The 17,164-nt window shown below is 37.4% G+C and overlaps 1 protein-coding gene across 3 annotated transcripts in view; it reads left to right on the plus strand.

Annotated features, from left to right (window-relative positions):
• COL11A1 (collagen type XI alpha 1 chain) overlaps positions 1-17,164 on the plus strand; it is a 164,385-nt gene that overhangs the window by 100,055 nt on the left and 47,166 nt on the right. For all 3 annotated transcript variants that reach the window (XM_075508229.1, XM_075508230.1, XM_075508231.1), the window contains 6 exons: positions 1,836-1,889; positions 2,733-2,786; positions 7,048-7,101; positions 8,002-8,109; positions 8,928-9,017; positions 9,301-9,354. In XM_075508229.1, coding sequence (XP_075364344.1) covers positions 1,836-1,889; positions 2,733-2,786; positions 7,048-7,101; positions 8,002-8,109; positions 8,928-9,017; positions 9,301-9,354 — 414 coding nt within the window. The remainder of the gene's footprint in view (positions 1-1,835; positions 1,890-2,732; positions 2,787-7,047; positions 7,102-8,001; positions 8,110-8,927; positions 9,018-9,300; positions 9,355-17,164) is intronic.

A 17,164-nucleotide genomic window follows, 5' to 3' on the forward strand; every position in this document is an offset into this window, starting at 1 on the left:
TCTAGTGCTTTTTCTCACATAATCAATCAGTCCAGTGGCTTGAAATCTGCAAACAATATTGTGAATAAAAAAAAAAGCAAATCTACTTTCCTTAAAAAGCCTCAAGATGTGAGAATCAAAGTACAGTGGGAATTTATGAGAAAGAAGGTGCAACTAACAGTAAAACTTTGAGTTGTGCTCTTATAACCCAGTTCCTGAGAGACACCAATTTCTTTCATATTTTTGTATGGTAGCTGAGTCAATTTTAATAGTTTTCCTCTATAAAACTCCTCCATTTTTTTGGAAACTTTATGCTTTATGTTATACCCAGAAGCAAATGAGGAAAGGTCATTTGTTCACAGAGACAGCAGAATGAAAGAAAAACCCAAACCCTCATATGGAACATATTTGTGTGTTATGGAGGTTTCAGAAACAACCTTACACCTGTTTTGGAAGATATAATAAAAATGATGGATAGTGCAGTAAGATCATAAAGATTTCTTCCTTTACCTAGCACTTCTTAGTTGATTCAGATTTAGTATTACAGTATAATCAAGGTCTACCCTGGAATAAGTTTCACTTAAGGGCAAATTCTCCTAGGTTGGGCACAAGGGATCCTCTCCCACAGCTACATTCACATACTGCAGGAGGCAGCCATGCTCTGGAAGTGAGCCTGGGCTCTAAGGAATGAGGCTTATGGAACTCAGAAACAGTTGGCACTTTATCAGAGGAGCAAAAGGGTAGCATAATTTGGGGGATGTGGCCTCCTGCTTCAAGTCTTTTGCATCAAACCTCAAACCAACATTTCTAACATATTTTGACAGCTTATGTGTTAGCAAAACCAGACATCATATGCCAAGTAGAATAGGATAGAGTCTTGCACTATATGACTAGGGTACATGGCTGTGGGACCATGTAGAATAAATAAGGTTTTTCAGGTTGCTACTCTTTGACTTAGCACACTAAAAACTAAACAGGAAAAAAATCTTTTAATAAGCTGTCACAGTCTCTTTCAGCATATCAGCAATAAATTTTAAAAGCTGGCCTCCGTTTTGTTTGGTGACAACTTTAGAAACAGTCATGGAAGCTAGTAGTTTGTGTAAATATCTATGTGTATAGATGTATGTGAACATACATGTATGTACACATGCATATGTATATACTTGTACATATACATGCACAATGCACTAACTCACGTGATCATCTTTAACTGAATTTGTAAAACCTTGCTGCATGAAAATTTTGTCTCTCCATATATCTGTGTATATAAAAAACCTATATAAATAAAATGTTCATGCATAATGGGTTTTTTTCAGCTATCTCAACTATTTTTCATGATGGCAAGAATGTTGTATTTAGTCCCTGGTAACTCTGGAAAGCTTATTCTATTCGGAAGGTTGCACTGTTCTACTGGCTTGAAATATTGTCAGAGTGTAAGAACTGCCAAAGATGAATGTTGGACTCAAAGTTAAAAAGACCACAGACTATTAATTAATTCCCATGTTTTTATGCAACACAGAAAACAATGGTTCTTATCACAGTTGATTCCTACTTTATTATGCAAGGGTCAGATGCAGACATACTTTATATAAGTAGTTTTTTCTTTTTTCTTACTGCATTCCTACACAGGCAGCACTGGTTTCAGGAAATCCCCTCCAATGTCTATGCATGTGAATTGTTGCTACCAATATTTATGGCAGTGGAGCTCAGGCTTTATAGTTATAACCAGACATTATCTGCAGAGTTCATATATTTTACAATTGAAGTTCATATATTTTATAATTGAAGCAAACTTTTCAATCCAGTGTCACAGCAGCCAGAGTAAAACTTTATGTGTTTGGTTGCCTTTATACTAGGGACCACAAGGGCCTCAGGGACCTGTTGGATTCCCTGGACCAAAGGGACCTCCAGTAAGTATCTTTTTAATTAAGTATGTGCAACAACAGGAATGTTATTTTTCATACAATGTTTCTGAAGTTAGTATTTGAAGATTTATTTAAGGGATGGTTTATGTATAGATTACAAATATGCTTATTGAGCTTTAAGGCTAAGACAAGAACTCACATATTCAAAATGATCATTGGTGCAGCTCATATAACATTCAGCATAATATACTAAACTGGAAGTCTTCTAGTACGTTGATGCCGATGTCCAGGTGACAGACTGAGTTTAGGCAAAATATTACTTTGCTGGTGTATGTTTTCTTTTAACAATTGATTCGTTGAGGAAAAGATGAAGAGGAAGGAGACATTCATTAGTAGCAGAAATGTATAGAAGCAATAGCACATTTGAGCTGCAACCTGAAGTAGTTATACTGCTCTTCTAGTGTGTTTTTGCTCATGTGGCGTAAGTACAAAATCATCAAATGACCTGTGATTTTTTTCACCCATACATTTGTTATTTTTATTTCCAATGCCAAAACCTGAATTTCATCAAATAGTCCTGTAATGCTTAGTTTGTGTTAACTGGGTCATTAAGCAAAGAAAAATGGAAGGGAAGTATAGGGACTTTCCACGATTTCTGAATTTACAGAAATCCATTTTTGAACATTTTCAATGGCTACATACATCAGGGAGGACACAAGGAAAATGTATTACTAAAATCATAGTTAGGTGATAGAGGAGCAGTTAAGCTGTACTGAAGACTAGTCTAGAAAAAACAGAGATCAGAGATTCTTGCAGCTAATTGCACACTTTTTTTCAGAATTAAGGATGGCTAAGAAATGCTTTGATTTATGTATTTTACAATTTCAGGGGCCACCTGGAAAAGACGGCTTGCCTGGGCACCCAGGACAGCGGGGTGAGACTGTAAGTAAATGTACTCTACTGTGTTAGTGTTGTAAACCTCCAAAGGCCATGATTGTGTGATCAAACCTAGAGAAACAGAGACAACAGAGAAAAGGGGAAGAGGCTGGGACTAAGAGGTTATATAACTGTATTTTTCTTATGGTTGGTAGGTTAGGCATGAGAAAGCTTTATTTTGTTTCCATGCTACAAGAATGAGGTTATTCTTTGCTATGCCCAGTTAGTAACATCACAATGAGCTTAAATAGTCAATAGAAGTAAAAGACATTAATACTCAGATCTCAGTTTTAATAAGGAATTGTCAGGCAATTACTATATGGTTCTTTTCTCATTGAATGCCATGTAACATAAATAATAACATAATAAAAAGTCTTATTAATGGTAAGCAGCTACGAAACTCAAAAGCCAACACCTTTGGAAAGTAGGATCAGGAATTATTCAACCTGTGAAAAAAATCTTAAATTTTGAAACTATATCCTATGTAATCCCCCTAAGAATCACAATGAGTAAATTCTGGCAGCAAAATGCAAAAATTAACATGTAAGAGTTTTAATGGAATTATTTTAAAAAACTCTCTACTTCTGTAGTGCCAAAACCTTACTCATATCCCACTGAAATAAAGTAAAATTCTTACTCAGATTTTTTAGAGCTAGAGAAAGCCATAAATGAATTTAGAGAGAAACTTTCTCAGCATGTAGAATGTGTTTTGGGTTCCAACTTCACTGGGAATCTGTTAGTGACTGCTGAGTCACTTCCACTGCTGGAAGGAGGAGCACAGAGCTTGGAGTAACACATCATTCTGAAAAACTGTATTTTCTTCTGCTACTACTGTAGCATTGTAATGCTTTGCAATGATAGTGGCTTTTTTGTGTGTGAAAGAAACATTACTGACTACTTCTTTGTTCTTTTTCTTTGCAATGTTGCAAAGATTAGTCTTGTGTACCATAAGAATGAATTTGAATCATTGTTTAGAATGGAGGAAGTTCAAAATTGTTCTTTAGTCTGATAAGAAAAAGCACAGTTACTGTTTTCCCTTTATTCTTATTTATTTGAACATGAGCCAGTAATGTGCCATTATGGCAAAGAATGCTAATAGTATCCTGGGCTGCAGTAGGGTGATCTTTCCCTTCTGTTCAGCCCTGCTGAGGCCAGGATTATTGTGTCCAGTTCTGGGCTTCTCAGTACAAGAGAGAGGGAGCTACTGGAGAGAAGCCAGCAAAGGGCCACTAAGACGATTAAGGGACTGAAGTATCTCTCCTGTGAGTAAAGACTGATAGAGCTGGGACTGTTTAGCCTAGAGAAGAGAAGGCCCAGGCTGAATCTTATCAAAGTATATAAATACCTGAAGGGAGGGTGTAAAGAAGATGGAGCCAGGCTCTTTTCAGTGGTGCCCAGTGACAGGACAAGAGGCAATGGGCATAAACTGAAATACAGGTGGTTCCATCTGAACATCAGGAAACACTTTTTCACTGGGAGGGTGACTGAGCACTGGAACAGATTACACAGAAAGTTTGCAGAGTCTCCATCCCTGGAGATACTCAAAAGCCATCTGGACATATTCCTGGGCAACAGCTCTCAGTGGCCCTGCTTGAGCAGGGCAGTTGGACCAGATGACCTCCAGAGGTTCCTTCCAACCTCAACCATTCTATGATTCTATGATTTCTTGATTTCACTTATGACTAGAAATGAAAGATGCAAAATACAATGAAAGTATGGACTCTGCTACTGTGTGATGTTTGGACCAGGTCCCTCTGGGTTCAGTCAATACTATGGTTCTCTATTTTGTATCTCCTTTGGGTTTAGTAGGGTTAGACTGATATAAAACTTGAGTAACTTAGGAGAAAATGCAGCTTTTCATTAGCATTGTTTTCTGCCCTGTCTATATGTATACTTGGGCCAGAATTATTTTAAAAATAGTTTTCCCCCATGGGTTCTCATGTATATGTTTTCGTAGAAAAACAGGTTTTTTTAAAAACAAAAAGTAGACTTGCTGACTTTTTTTTAAATGAACATTTCCATTTCAGATTTTTTAAAAATGTATAAATCAGAAAACATTCATTGCACTCACTGGTAAATCAGGGTCTTAAGAATTCTGTTTCTTATTTAGGTGTATATCTCATTAAAGTTCAGTGGTGCATGTAGGCATTACAACAATTAGGGGATTAGGCTGAGAGACATACTCAAGCTTAACAAATTAGAGAGCCAGATTCCCAGATTGCACTGTGCAGCTTGCTTATAGAATAATAAGCATATGTTGACAGCAACTGAGGTAAGTATTAGTGCAGAAAAGGCTACAGCTTCTTCCCCCAGTAAGCCCTATGCACTTTGAAGAACTGCCATTGTTTGCTGAAATTCTAGACATAGGAACGATAGTATCATGATAAATAATTTGGAATATAAATGTAGGAATAAACGAGATACTGAAAACAAATGTTAAGCTAGTTCCTCCTTAGAAGTGATTATCAATTTCAGTCACATCAATCTCAGATTGGCAGGAGGCATCAGCTGCAGAGATTGTTAGATTGTCTGGTGTTATGCAAGAATTTAGTGTTTCATGCCTGTGAAAGGATAAAATAGAAATATACTAACAGTTTCATCTATTAGAATTAATCAAGGACCTTCTTACTACAATAAACTCAGTTTTATTAAATTTTCTTTCACAGAAAATAACAAAAAAATGGAGGCTAATTAGGCACTTACAAGCACAGGCATGAGACGTTAGTGTGAATTTTTTAATACTAAACATTTTAGATGAACCCATGGGATGTTCAGGTCATCCTGAGTATTTGCTGCTGAAATCTCCGTTGCTTATTACTTCTTTTACAAATCTGAATCTGTAGGAATAGATAAACTGGTGACATAAGAGAGAAAGCAGAGTAGTAAAACCATCATTAGCATCAAGAATCACTGAATATACTGCAAAGTATCAATGCATTCTGCAAACCTGGTAATAGCAAGTCTTCTGAAGGTACTTTCAGGAAATGGGTAATATTCAACATTCCTTTGTCTTTCCTTAGAATAGGCTTCAGAAGAAGCTTTGACTGTGTACAGGAAGGGACACATGAATGATTCCATCTGTAGCAGTTCTGATTTTCAGTCATTAGAGCAAAGGGGTACTTTTGTATTTGTTTTTAATCTGGATCATTTCAGAGGTCTGAGAGAGAGTGCCTAAACAGTTATGGGCCAAACTGAACCATGATAAACGTCTGGCTGGCAGCAAGAAGAGAATCAGATTGAGGAAGGTAAAAAAAGCTTAAACTGGATCTGATGGAATGGGGCAACTGTCAGTGAGACTGTGTGCCCAGAGGAATGCTGAGCAGGGCCCAACATTTATAAGAAATATGGGCCAGATGACACCTTTGTTTTTACACAGGTGAGCAGAGTAGGAGACAGATATAGGCTGTTAGGCAGGGGATACTATGTGGAACCCTAGATGTGATACAGCAGTGAGTGCACTCTCCTAACTTTATGCAGCAACACACTTGAAATATTTGAAAGAAATAATTTAGCACGTTTCAAAGATACATTAAACAGTGCTACTGTAAAGTGAGGTTGTCATTCAGTTTATTGGCTAATTTTGGACGGAAGTCTGGGACCATGGATTAGAAAATGAAAATTCTGTAAAATTTGCCAGTGTTCTGAAAAACTGTCCCCAAAACATTTCCTTTCTGTTCTCTGCTTCCCAGTTTTTGCCATCATATCAATTTCTCATTATCTCCATTCTTTTTGTGGCACTCATGCTGCCTTTTTTACCACCTCCATATAACCTTCATCTTCCCTGGATCTCTATTTCTGTTCATTTTCTTTCTGTCTAACCTCCCCTCTAATGCCCCTCCAACTTAATCCACCATCTGTGTCTTTCTTTAAAAAGTATTTGTATGTCTGGCTTTATGATTCATAATGTATATATGTAAAAATGCATTTTCAGCTGTCTTTTAGCTGCATCACTTATGCATTCAGACTCACCTAATCAAGTTCACCTAGAGAGAGCTCTAAAATTGACTGGAATTTTTACTGCTGTACCACCTCAGAGAGATTGAACTGATAGAGACAAGAAAGATTAATCAGTATTTCACTTCTAAGTATACACAGGAAAAAAGAATTTCTCATTTTTATTTCCTGAAGAGAAGGAATGTGTGACATGGAACATCTCACATGTTCATTGTCATTCTCACATGGACATTTCTCCTCTTCAGCCCAGATATGAATTTTGCTCTTCTATGTCTTGTCCTGGGTAACACAGTATTCTATAATTATTTCACAGGGTTTTCAAGGAAAAACTGGTCCTCCTGGTCCTGGTGGTGTTGTTGGCCCACAGGTACATAATTTAATTTCATAGTTAACTTCAGAAGACCAATGTTTAATGTTTATATTATGGCTAAGGCAGTTGCTTTTGTTGTATTAAAAGGATCATATTGATGGTTATATTAACTTTTGTAACAAATGATGCATAACAATTTTAGAAAGGTGTACTTAGTAATCATTAGTGATTCCACAAAATATGCAAATGTTGGGGTTACCTTTTGACTTCCTTTTTTGTGTGTTTTCCTCATGTGATTATGAAGTTGGTGGTTTACAGAAGTCAAGAAGGCAGAGTTCTCTACCATGAAATAGTTTAGAAAGAACAATGCAACATGTGACTTTCTTGTCAGAGGCCAAATTTCTGTCACTTTTAGATTGTGGAGAGATTCACTATCAAAATTTCATTTGATCTAATCTTACTTATTTGCAACAAAATCAAGCATTTGGATTGCATGAGCTTTTTTAAGTAATTCCCTCAGTGAAAATTTTCTGCTAGTGAATCTGAAGAGATAACTTTCAACTCTCCTACCTTCCAATTCGTATTATTCAGAAAAACAACACTACACACAGTGTTTCCCTCCCGTGTCCTTTTTGTAACCTCCTCCCATACGTGGGTACACACTGTGTTTTAAAGCTTCATTGCTTAAGGAGCAAGGTCAGGATTTCACTCTTTGGAAGCTGTACAGACGTGTCTGCAGGCAGAATGCAATGCAAGATTTATTTTATAGGACAAAGATATTTTGTAAGTCAGCTTTGCCTGGAGGGAAGGGGAGGCATGTATGCTAACCAATGGTAATATTGTTTTGTAACAGATACTCATAACAGCTGGATATTAAGAATCGCTTCTCCTTCCCCGCCCCCCGCCCCCATGACATTAAATACCTTGAGGTGACTGAAGTTCTACTTTTGTGCTTAGGGTCCTACTGGTGAGACTGGCCCAATTGGTGAAAGAGGTCATCCAGGTCCTCCTGGCCCACCAGGTGAACAAGGCCTCCCAGGTGCTGCAGGAAAAGAAGGTGCTAAGGTATGATTGTGGCTTTGTGGAACAAAATGGAAGGGACATTAGGGAAGGGAATGGAAGGGAAGATAAATTGCTGACAGTCTCACAGTTCAAATCATCATGCAGAAAATACGGAATAAAATCAGAACATACAATATAAAATCATGATTAGCATGTTTCACCCAGAAGGATTTTGAAGACTGGAAGATTCCAATTTTAGAGCTGTGTCTGCTTCCATTGAAATAATGAGAATTCTCTTGAGCCAATAATTAGTATTTTTGTAATAAAAAATAAAAAACTAGTTTACATATACCACACATTCACTATGGAAGGACATAGTAATGACATGTTCACACCAAGGTGGAAAACTGTACATCTTACAATTGTACAATTGTAAAGTAGGATGTGTAGTACTGGCTACAAGGCAGAATTTCACTGACCAAATTTAGCTCTTTGCATACTTTTTGTCCACCATTGGGGGACAAGAAAAATATTGCTTATCTACTCACTATGTAATTCTATTCAATCTTCCATTTTAAATGGGCATTGTAAATTTTAATGAATGTATCTTTAAACACATTTTTATGGCTTGCTGTGTTTTTTCACTATTTATATTCTATAACTAATACTGTATTTTGTCAAAGCTTGTTATAAATTTAACTATATTGATAGACTACTGTAATGAAAATCTTAAAAGAATTAATGGATGAATAGGTGCGGGCATAATCTTTTTTATCATTACTATAACTAGGATCTGGTATTTCATTTTCATCACTCATTTAATGACTAACATAAGCATTTTAAACTTTTTTTTTTTAATCAAAATATAATATGTTTCCAAGGGTGACCCAGGCCCTCAAGGCATTCCTGGGAAAGATGGACCAGCAGGTCTTCGTGGTTTCCCTGGAGAGAGAGGCCTTCCAGGTGCTCAGGTATGATATAAGCACTAGAACAATTGATGTGATATTTCTAAATACAAGAAACAATGGATTAACTCTTATTTCATGGAACCTTCTACAGTGCTTAAAAATGAATGCAATAGGAGAACAGACATCAAGCATCCAACATTGTTAAATATCATTTGCTATATAAGGAATTTATTCAGTTTTTTGTCTTTGGATTTTTACATTCTTCCTATTACATGTGTTGCAAAAATAACTCTTGAACTTTCCAGTGCAAGAGATGAGCCTTTTTTTTCCCCCCCTCATTTTTTAGGGTCCAGCTGGTCTGAAAGGAGGGGAAGGTCCTCAAGGCCCACCTGGCCCAGTTGTAAGTAAACATAATACTTTTATGGAAATATAAACAGCATTACATAGTAACCTTTTTTCTTCCTTACATGCTGTGATGTTTTCATCAACGCAGTCTGTAAAACAGCAGACAGGTGTATGTCATTCAAAGTGATCAATAATTATTTTCTACTAAATATCCATACTAATAAACATTCAAGAAATGTGAAGGTTGTGAATATCTGAAGCCTTCTGCTATCAGTAGGTATGAGATTTACTTGTTGCTCTATACTTGCCACTTACACAAGTTATTGATGAAAGAGGTTTTCCATAGTGGAAAATCTATGGGTAGTGAATAGTGGACTCATGCTATTGTGGTGGATTGACCTAGGCTGGATGCCAGGTGCCCACCAAGCTGCTCTATCACTCCCCCTCCTCAACTGGACAAGGGGAGAAAAAATATGATGAAAGGCTCGTGGGTCAAGATAAGGACAGGGAGATCACTCACCAGCTACAGCAACAGGCAAAACAGACTTGACTTGGGGAAATGAATTTAATTTATTACCAGGCAAATCAGAGTAGGATAATGAGAAATAAAAAATAAATCTTAAAACACCTTCCCCCCAAGCCTCCCTTCTTCCTGGGCTCAACTTCACTCCTGAATTCTCTACCTCCTCCCCCCGAGCGGCAGAGGAGGACAGGGAATGGGGTTTGTGGTCAACTCATCACATGTTGCCTCTGCTGCTCCTTTCTCCTCACACTCTTCCCCTGCTCCAGCACAGGGTCCCACCTACAGGAGACAGTCCTCCACGAACTTCTCCAACGTGAGTCCTTCCCATGGGCTGCAGTTCTTCATGAACTGCTCCAACATAGGTCCTTTCCACGGGGTGCAGTCCTTCAGGAATGGACTGCTCCAGCGTGGGTCCCCCGTGGGGTCACAGGTCCTGCCAGAAAACCTTCTCCAGTGTGGGCTCCTCTCCACAGGACCACAGGTCCTGCCAGGAGCTTGCTCCACCAGAGGCTTCCCATGGGGTCACAGCCTCCTTTGGGCACATCCACCTGCTCCAGCGTGGGGTCTTCCACAGGCTGCAGGTGGAGATCTGCTCCACTGTTAACCTCCATGGGCTGCAGGGGACAGCCTGCCTCACCATGGTCTTCACCACTGGCTGCAGGGGAATCTCTGCTCCGGCACCTGGAGCACCTCCTGCCCTTCCTTCTTCACTGACCTTGGTGTCTGCAGAGATTTTTCTCTTACATATTCTCATTCCTCTCTTTCAACTGCTTTTGTGCAGCAATTTTTTTCCCCCTTCTTAAGTATGTTATCACAGAGGCACTACCACCGTCACTGATTGGCTCGGCCTTGGCCAGCGGTGGGTCTGTCTTGGAGCCAGCTGGCATTGGCTTTATCGAACATAGGGGAAGCTTCTGGCATCTTCTCCCAGAAGCCCCCCCGCTACCAAAACCTTTCCACACAAACCCAATACAGCTGTGTTCCCTTTGTACAACTGCAGTTCATTTATACAGTTGACCCATATAATGTTTAAAATATAGCTGGTGTTCTGCATAGCCTAAGCTAGCTTTTAAATATGTGGCATCACTACTTTTGCACCCTTATTACTGCATGTAATATTTTGAACCATATACGAGCCTATGTGTAAGTTTTGATTCATTTTAACTCATTGCAAAACAGATTATTTTTGTTTAGATTGGGATAGCAGGATGTTCCATACATAAAGGATAAAACTGATAAATATTCCACTCATCTTCAGTAATTTCTGTATAGTTGGAAAATGTCACATAGCCTATTTCTTTCCACCACTATTTTACAATTTTTTATTTATTTGCTATCTTAAAAAAAAAAAAAGTTTGAAGACAGTCCTCTCAGAATCTACTGAGATTTTTCACTCAGAGTTTAGAGACCTCAACATACTTAAAGAAGGGAACACATCTTGATCCTGTTTTGAAGTGCTTTGAAATTGGTACAGAGAATCATATAGCAGCACACATACTATACCATTATTTTTGCCACAGTATCTACATTGAAAAAGATATTTTTCAATGAAAGTTTAGATTCTGTAGGAAAAGGAAAAAATTGTAGAGCAAGCTTAAGAACTTTTGAGAAAGTATGATAAGCATTGTAAAAAAGAATCTTTATTTTGGAAAATAGTAACATGCAACTTGAAATCTACTATTGAAATCCATGGGAAAATAGATCATGCCAGAATATAAGAATGGCTTATTAACAATAACATTTTATGAATATGTAAAGAAATGATGCATTAGACAATTACTTAAGAATTTTTGAAGATGAGATGACCAAAAAGCCATCCATTCCTTTGAAGACTTTACCTTTACTGTACTTCTTGTGTGGACCATGCCTATAGACAGGATCAGTGAAACTGTTAGAAATTATGTTTGCTTGGCTAATAACAGCTGTGTAAAATGATGACATGGAGTAATATTCCTTCTCAACATTTTAAGCTCAACATAGGCATAAAATGTATTTGCCAACTTTTTGTGTTGTTGTAGTTGTTTTTCTTTATGATTATGACAGAGAGAAAAGCAGTGATATGTACTAATTCCTCAAAAGCAGTAAATTATTCTCCCTTGAGTATTGTGACTAGCCTTTTCTAGATGGTCCTGTGCTTAACAATTGTTTACATTTAGATTTTTGTTTCATGCTTGGACTTTTACTATTTATATCTCTGCTGCCTCTTCCACTTCAATTTCCGGTAGTTATCCACTGAAAGGTATTTGAAGTAGGATATACTTAAAGTTACCTATTTTCTGTTATCATTTTTTATGCAAGGGAGTTCTACAAGGTTGCACTGGTATTCAAAACATGGTACAGTTATTCCCAAATGTGAATTGTGTAGATTTTGACAGTCATCTTGTCAACTTATTTCTTTCATTCAGTACAACTGAAGTAAAAAAAATAATCAGCACAACTATTCCTGTTAGACAAAAAAATAATGGAGGAGCTGAAATTCTATGTGTTTCAACAATAAAGCTCTCTTATGTCCCTACAATTCATATTGAGATTAGAATGCATTAAACAGGGAGGAAAAAAACCCAATGTATTATAAAGGTTCTTGCTTTTGGATTATTTCTACATTATTGGAAAAGATCTGCTGTAGCACACTTTTAAGCTTTACTTCTTGATTTCTTAATACTTGGTACTTGAATTCTTAAAATTAATTATTGAATTCTTAATGCCTTTAAGCTTCTGTTCTTTAAATCAAGAACTTGCATTTGTGATTTACAATTCTTCTTAACACCACGCAGTACATGTACATTCCTAAAAGGCACCAAACAAGGTAGCTGGGAATGGAATGGAATGGAATGGAATGGAATGGAATGGAATGGGATGGAAGCTAGGAGGGAGAGTCAAAAGGGATACCATCCCACCCCATCTGAAGAACCTGAACTGTTAGAAGAAAAGATGAATCAAAATCAAGAAAGCATAGACCAGAATAGTCTCTTCAATCTAAAGGTCATGTCTTCATTTTTTGTTAAAGGAGGCTCTAAGGCTGGACTAACCTCTCAAGCAGACAGTTCAGGCGCAATGAACCAGAACTCTTCTGAGTATGCACAAACCAGACAGCACAAGCATACCTGACATTTAACACACCCCACTTTCCCAGACAGGATGCTCACGATAGCTATGCCACTACTATCATAGCTTCTCATAAATATGTATCACTTCAGGTTGTGAGGCAAAAGCGCCTATCTTGTTTAGTGATTGTTGTCCATATTCTGAAATACATGTGTTTGAATTTAAATTCAGATGATCCGTGTTTTTCTAATTCTTAAAGGGTGTCTATATGTTAGTGTTTTAGTTCAAAACATCAGAGCCTTTTTGAGGTGAATGTCTCAATCATCCCCATTTACCATCCTTTTGTTCAAATCATGGAGATCTCTTGGAGCTCATGAATGGTATTCCTTTCATGTGAAATTAAATTGGCAGAGAAATTCCAGGAGTGCTTCTAATACATACCAGCTAATGGCAGTTCAGTGCCAGACTAGAATTATTGTGAAGTATAGTCCAGAAATACACAGAGTATTGGTGTCAGGAGCACAGTACCAACTGCTTCTTCACTTTATAAATCCATTCCTGTTGGGGCCACACTTCCTGCTAAGGTAAACATAGTCATAGACAGAATCACTTAGGAAGCTCAGAATTTTTTTTGTATTGTTTTTCTGGTCTTTGAGAAACAGATGTAGTGTAGCAGGAATGGCAGAGTGGAAAGAGAGTTTGAAGGGTAAACAGTTTTCTTTTTCAATGTACTTTGAGTTCACTGTAGTGCAAGCACACTTGAGGCACAAACAGCACCAAGCCGACCTGAGAGTATTCCAGAAGTCCTCAGTGGGATTTTTTTTCTATTTCATATTTAATTACTAACTTGTTATCTTGAAAGTGTTTTTCAGTGAAAAAAGATGCATAGGTGCCCTTAATACTGGGTTTCTCTGCATCTGCAAGGGCCACAATTAAACCACAATAGCTTGCTTTTTTTCACAGTACTGTGCTATAGCACAAGCATCAAATAGTCTTAAAATATTTTCCCATCTATTTTTAGCCAACAGAGGGTACACACAGAAGTGTAATTATAATGGAGTCTTCATTTGCCATTTATAATAGGAAGAGAATTCATGCCACTGGATGATTTTCCTCCAATTCCCCGCCAATACCAATTGCTTCTAACTAGCATATATAGTCAATTATAAGCTTTATTTGGCTAGTGCATACATCTGCAAGCATACCAAACAAATGACTGCTCCAAATACTGTGCATGCCAATTACTGTGCTTAGAGGGATTTGGACAAAAGAAAGAGAAGCATGAATGCACTCCAGAGCAAGGGGTTTTTTTCTTTTTTTTTTTTGTTGTGGGTTTTTTGTTTGGTTTTGGTTTTTTTTTAAACAGTTCTCTTTTATCTTCTGTCTTTGTCTTCTGTTTGTTTTCTTCCCTTCTCATACTACTGTGTGGAATGCTGAATGCTGATGAGAGAAAGCTCTTCGGAATGTCAATCAGTCATTTTCTATTAGCTCATTTAGGAATAGGATGCCCAAATTGGACTCAGAATAAGCCAGCTGTAGGCTACCCAATTATCAGTACTGAGCTGTCTAGAGCTATCTTCCTCTATCTCATAACATTTTTCAGTCATGGTGATCTTCACTTGTTGAGCATTTTGTTAACCATCAGTAAAAAGTATTGCTGCTACTATGTAAAGTGTATGATAGCTGTAATTATGTAACTCTTCACAGAAAGAGAGATAAAAACAAGGTTACTAATAAGTTTATAGTCTGTATAAGAGAAATACAAGACAAAGCATGAGACTTCCATTCTGTAGAAAAGTTTTTAACCCCCCCCACAAATTAATAAAAAGATTCCAGAATGTGAGTACCACTGCAAGACCACAGGTTAACAAGGAGCTTAGTAATATAAAGAGATTGTTTCATAGTGGGACAGAGTGACAAAAAAGATAATAAACATAGAAAGAGAGAACAGACTTAAGAAGCTGCCTAAAATGCTTTTCTGAGTTGTGACTATAATTTAATGTGTTCTGCTTTGATCAGAGGCCATTCTTACAGAGAAATGAGAGGATCCTTAAAACAGCAAGTGTAGTTCCTGTTCATAACTCTTGTGAAATTTAAGTATAACAAATAAAAATGATGCAAAGATAACTGTGAAAAGTTGGCTGAGTAAAAAGAGCTACTAGAAATTATGGCCACTGTTTGTATCTGCTGTCTGATATAGGAAAGATCTATGAGTTATTTGGATTTTTTTTCCTCTCTATTCTTGCATCCTACTGATTAGATGACCTAAAATTGTTTAGCTTATGAGAGCTGACAGGATCAGAGACTATGGTAGTATGGCTGCAGGGCAGTGAATTTTTCTTGCTGAATTCACTGAAGTCTTAGGTAGTAAAATAACAGAAATAGGACTGAAACGTACGCATCCACCCAGACTTAAAAAAAAAAACCAGCACCTGGAAGGATAAAGTCATCTATGATTCCTGCACAAATACTTTCTTTGAACATTCATGCAAAATTAGATCTTACTGAGATAATTTGCAAAAATATTTGGAACAACCACTCAGCATTCTCTTCTGCCACAGTTATCTGGAGGGAAAAGCACCTTATTATGGAATTAGTACCAGTTATGCTAACAGGGTCAGTCCAGGAAAAGTATGCCATGAATAAAAGCAAAAAATTGGGCCCTCATAGGTGAAAACATCTTAAAATTCCAGTGTTCCAAGAGCGTGCAAATTTGATCTTGCTTAAACATGGAAAAAACCCTGGATATTCAGAGCCTCAGGCTACAACACATATTACTTATCTATTCCATGTTGTATCACCCCACTTCCAGTATATCAGTTGGAAAAGTGAAATTATCAATAACTTTAAAGTGTTACAAACTATCTTGTAGGTGTCAAACTGAAAAGCTGGAGAAATATTCCTATACAGCAAACAAACCTTTAACAGTGCTCTATTGATGCAAAAATTGTAAATTATTTAAAAAACAGAAAATAAGGATGCTGTAAAATTGTGAAAATATAGAAATTTAGAGGGAGAGGACGGCTCTCTCTGCTTGTCAGTTTCCAGTGAGTCCACAAATTTCAAGGTTAACTGTGTTGCTGTTAGTGAAATAGTTTTTCCCATTAGACTTGTAAGCGCCAGACTAGCTCGTATGTAGAATGTAATGGAAGAGAATACTCCGTTGTCTTTGTTCCCATGCTGCCCTATCTACAGGACACAGGAAGGATGTACAGCATCTTGAATCCTCAGGTATCAGGACTGGCAAGTCCTGATATCCTCCAAGTATCACAAATGGCAAAGCTGGATTTCCTAGCAGAGTTCTCAGCCAGTGATGGTGCAAAAGAGCACAAAGAAGTTCCACCATTCTCCATGCTCTGCCTGTACCCAGGAGACCATCATGCTTCTGTCTCCCTTCACATGTTTACTCTTGTGGAGAGACAGGAAGAAGCAGGTTAGATGGCAGTTAACCTCTGTATCAAGACACAGGAAGTTTTTCCCCTGTGCTATCATGAATCCATTTCACAAATACAGAAGAATACTTGGTCAGAATCTGCCTGTGTGATTAAGGAGATATTAGGAATTTGAGTGTAAATGTCTTTTGCTCCCTGTCATTTCTTGCTGTGATGTGCCTCCAAACAGGTGTCCATTTCTTTGCTTATGAGTTACAGAGAACTTTGGTTATAGATCACTGTTTGGAAATTAACCCACCTTGCAAAAAGGATTTAAAATCAGTACTCCACATTGTGGCTTTTGACTAAATGATAGTCAAATATGGATAGACAAAAATTTAACATTTTGATTCTGAAATTCCATTTATTTGAGTAGAAGTTCTAATCTATGCTGTTATCTGCTCCCTTGTATCCTTTTAGCAAGGTTTTTTAGTACCAGAACACCTTGTTTCCTTTCCTTTTTCCCCTTCAGCACTACTTAAAAGTATATGCCACCTGTATTCTTAGAAAGTGCAATAAATAAGACAGGAAAAAATTAGTCCACCCTAGGTACCTCTTTGTTTTTAGAGCACTGCAGATTTTTACATACCTAGTCACTCTCTCCATTTTGTCTACTTAGCTCAATCCAGCGGAAACCATAAAGGCACAGCTCAAATTATGAAAGGTTATGGAGCTTGGCTCTGTGGCAGATTGACATATTTAAAGGACAGGTTGGCTTTTTATGCAACAGCCTTAAGCCCTACACTGCTTCAAAAGAAAGAACTGACAGGGAAGGTAGAAAATAAATTTTCACTTATGGATGCTTTGGTAGTTTCAGATAGAAAAAAAACCTTATTTAGACAATTAAAGGAATACAGTAATGACAA

The sequence above is a fragment of the Mycteria americana genome, chromosome 7 (genome assembly GCF_035582795.1).
Source record: "Mycteria americana isolate JAX WOST 10 ecotype Jacksonville Zoo and Gardens chromosome 7, USCA_MyAme_1.0, whole genome shotgun sequence".
NCBI lineage: Eukaryota > Metazoa > Chordata > Aves > Ciconiiformes > Ciconiidae > Mycteria > Mycteria americana.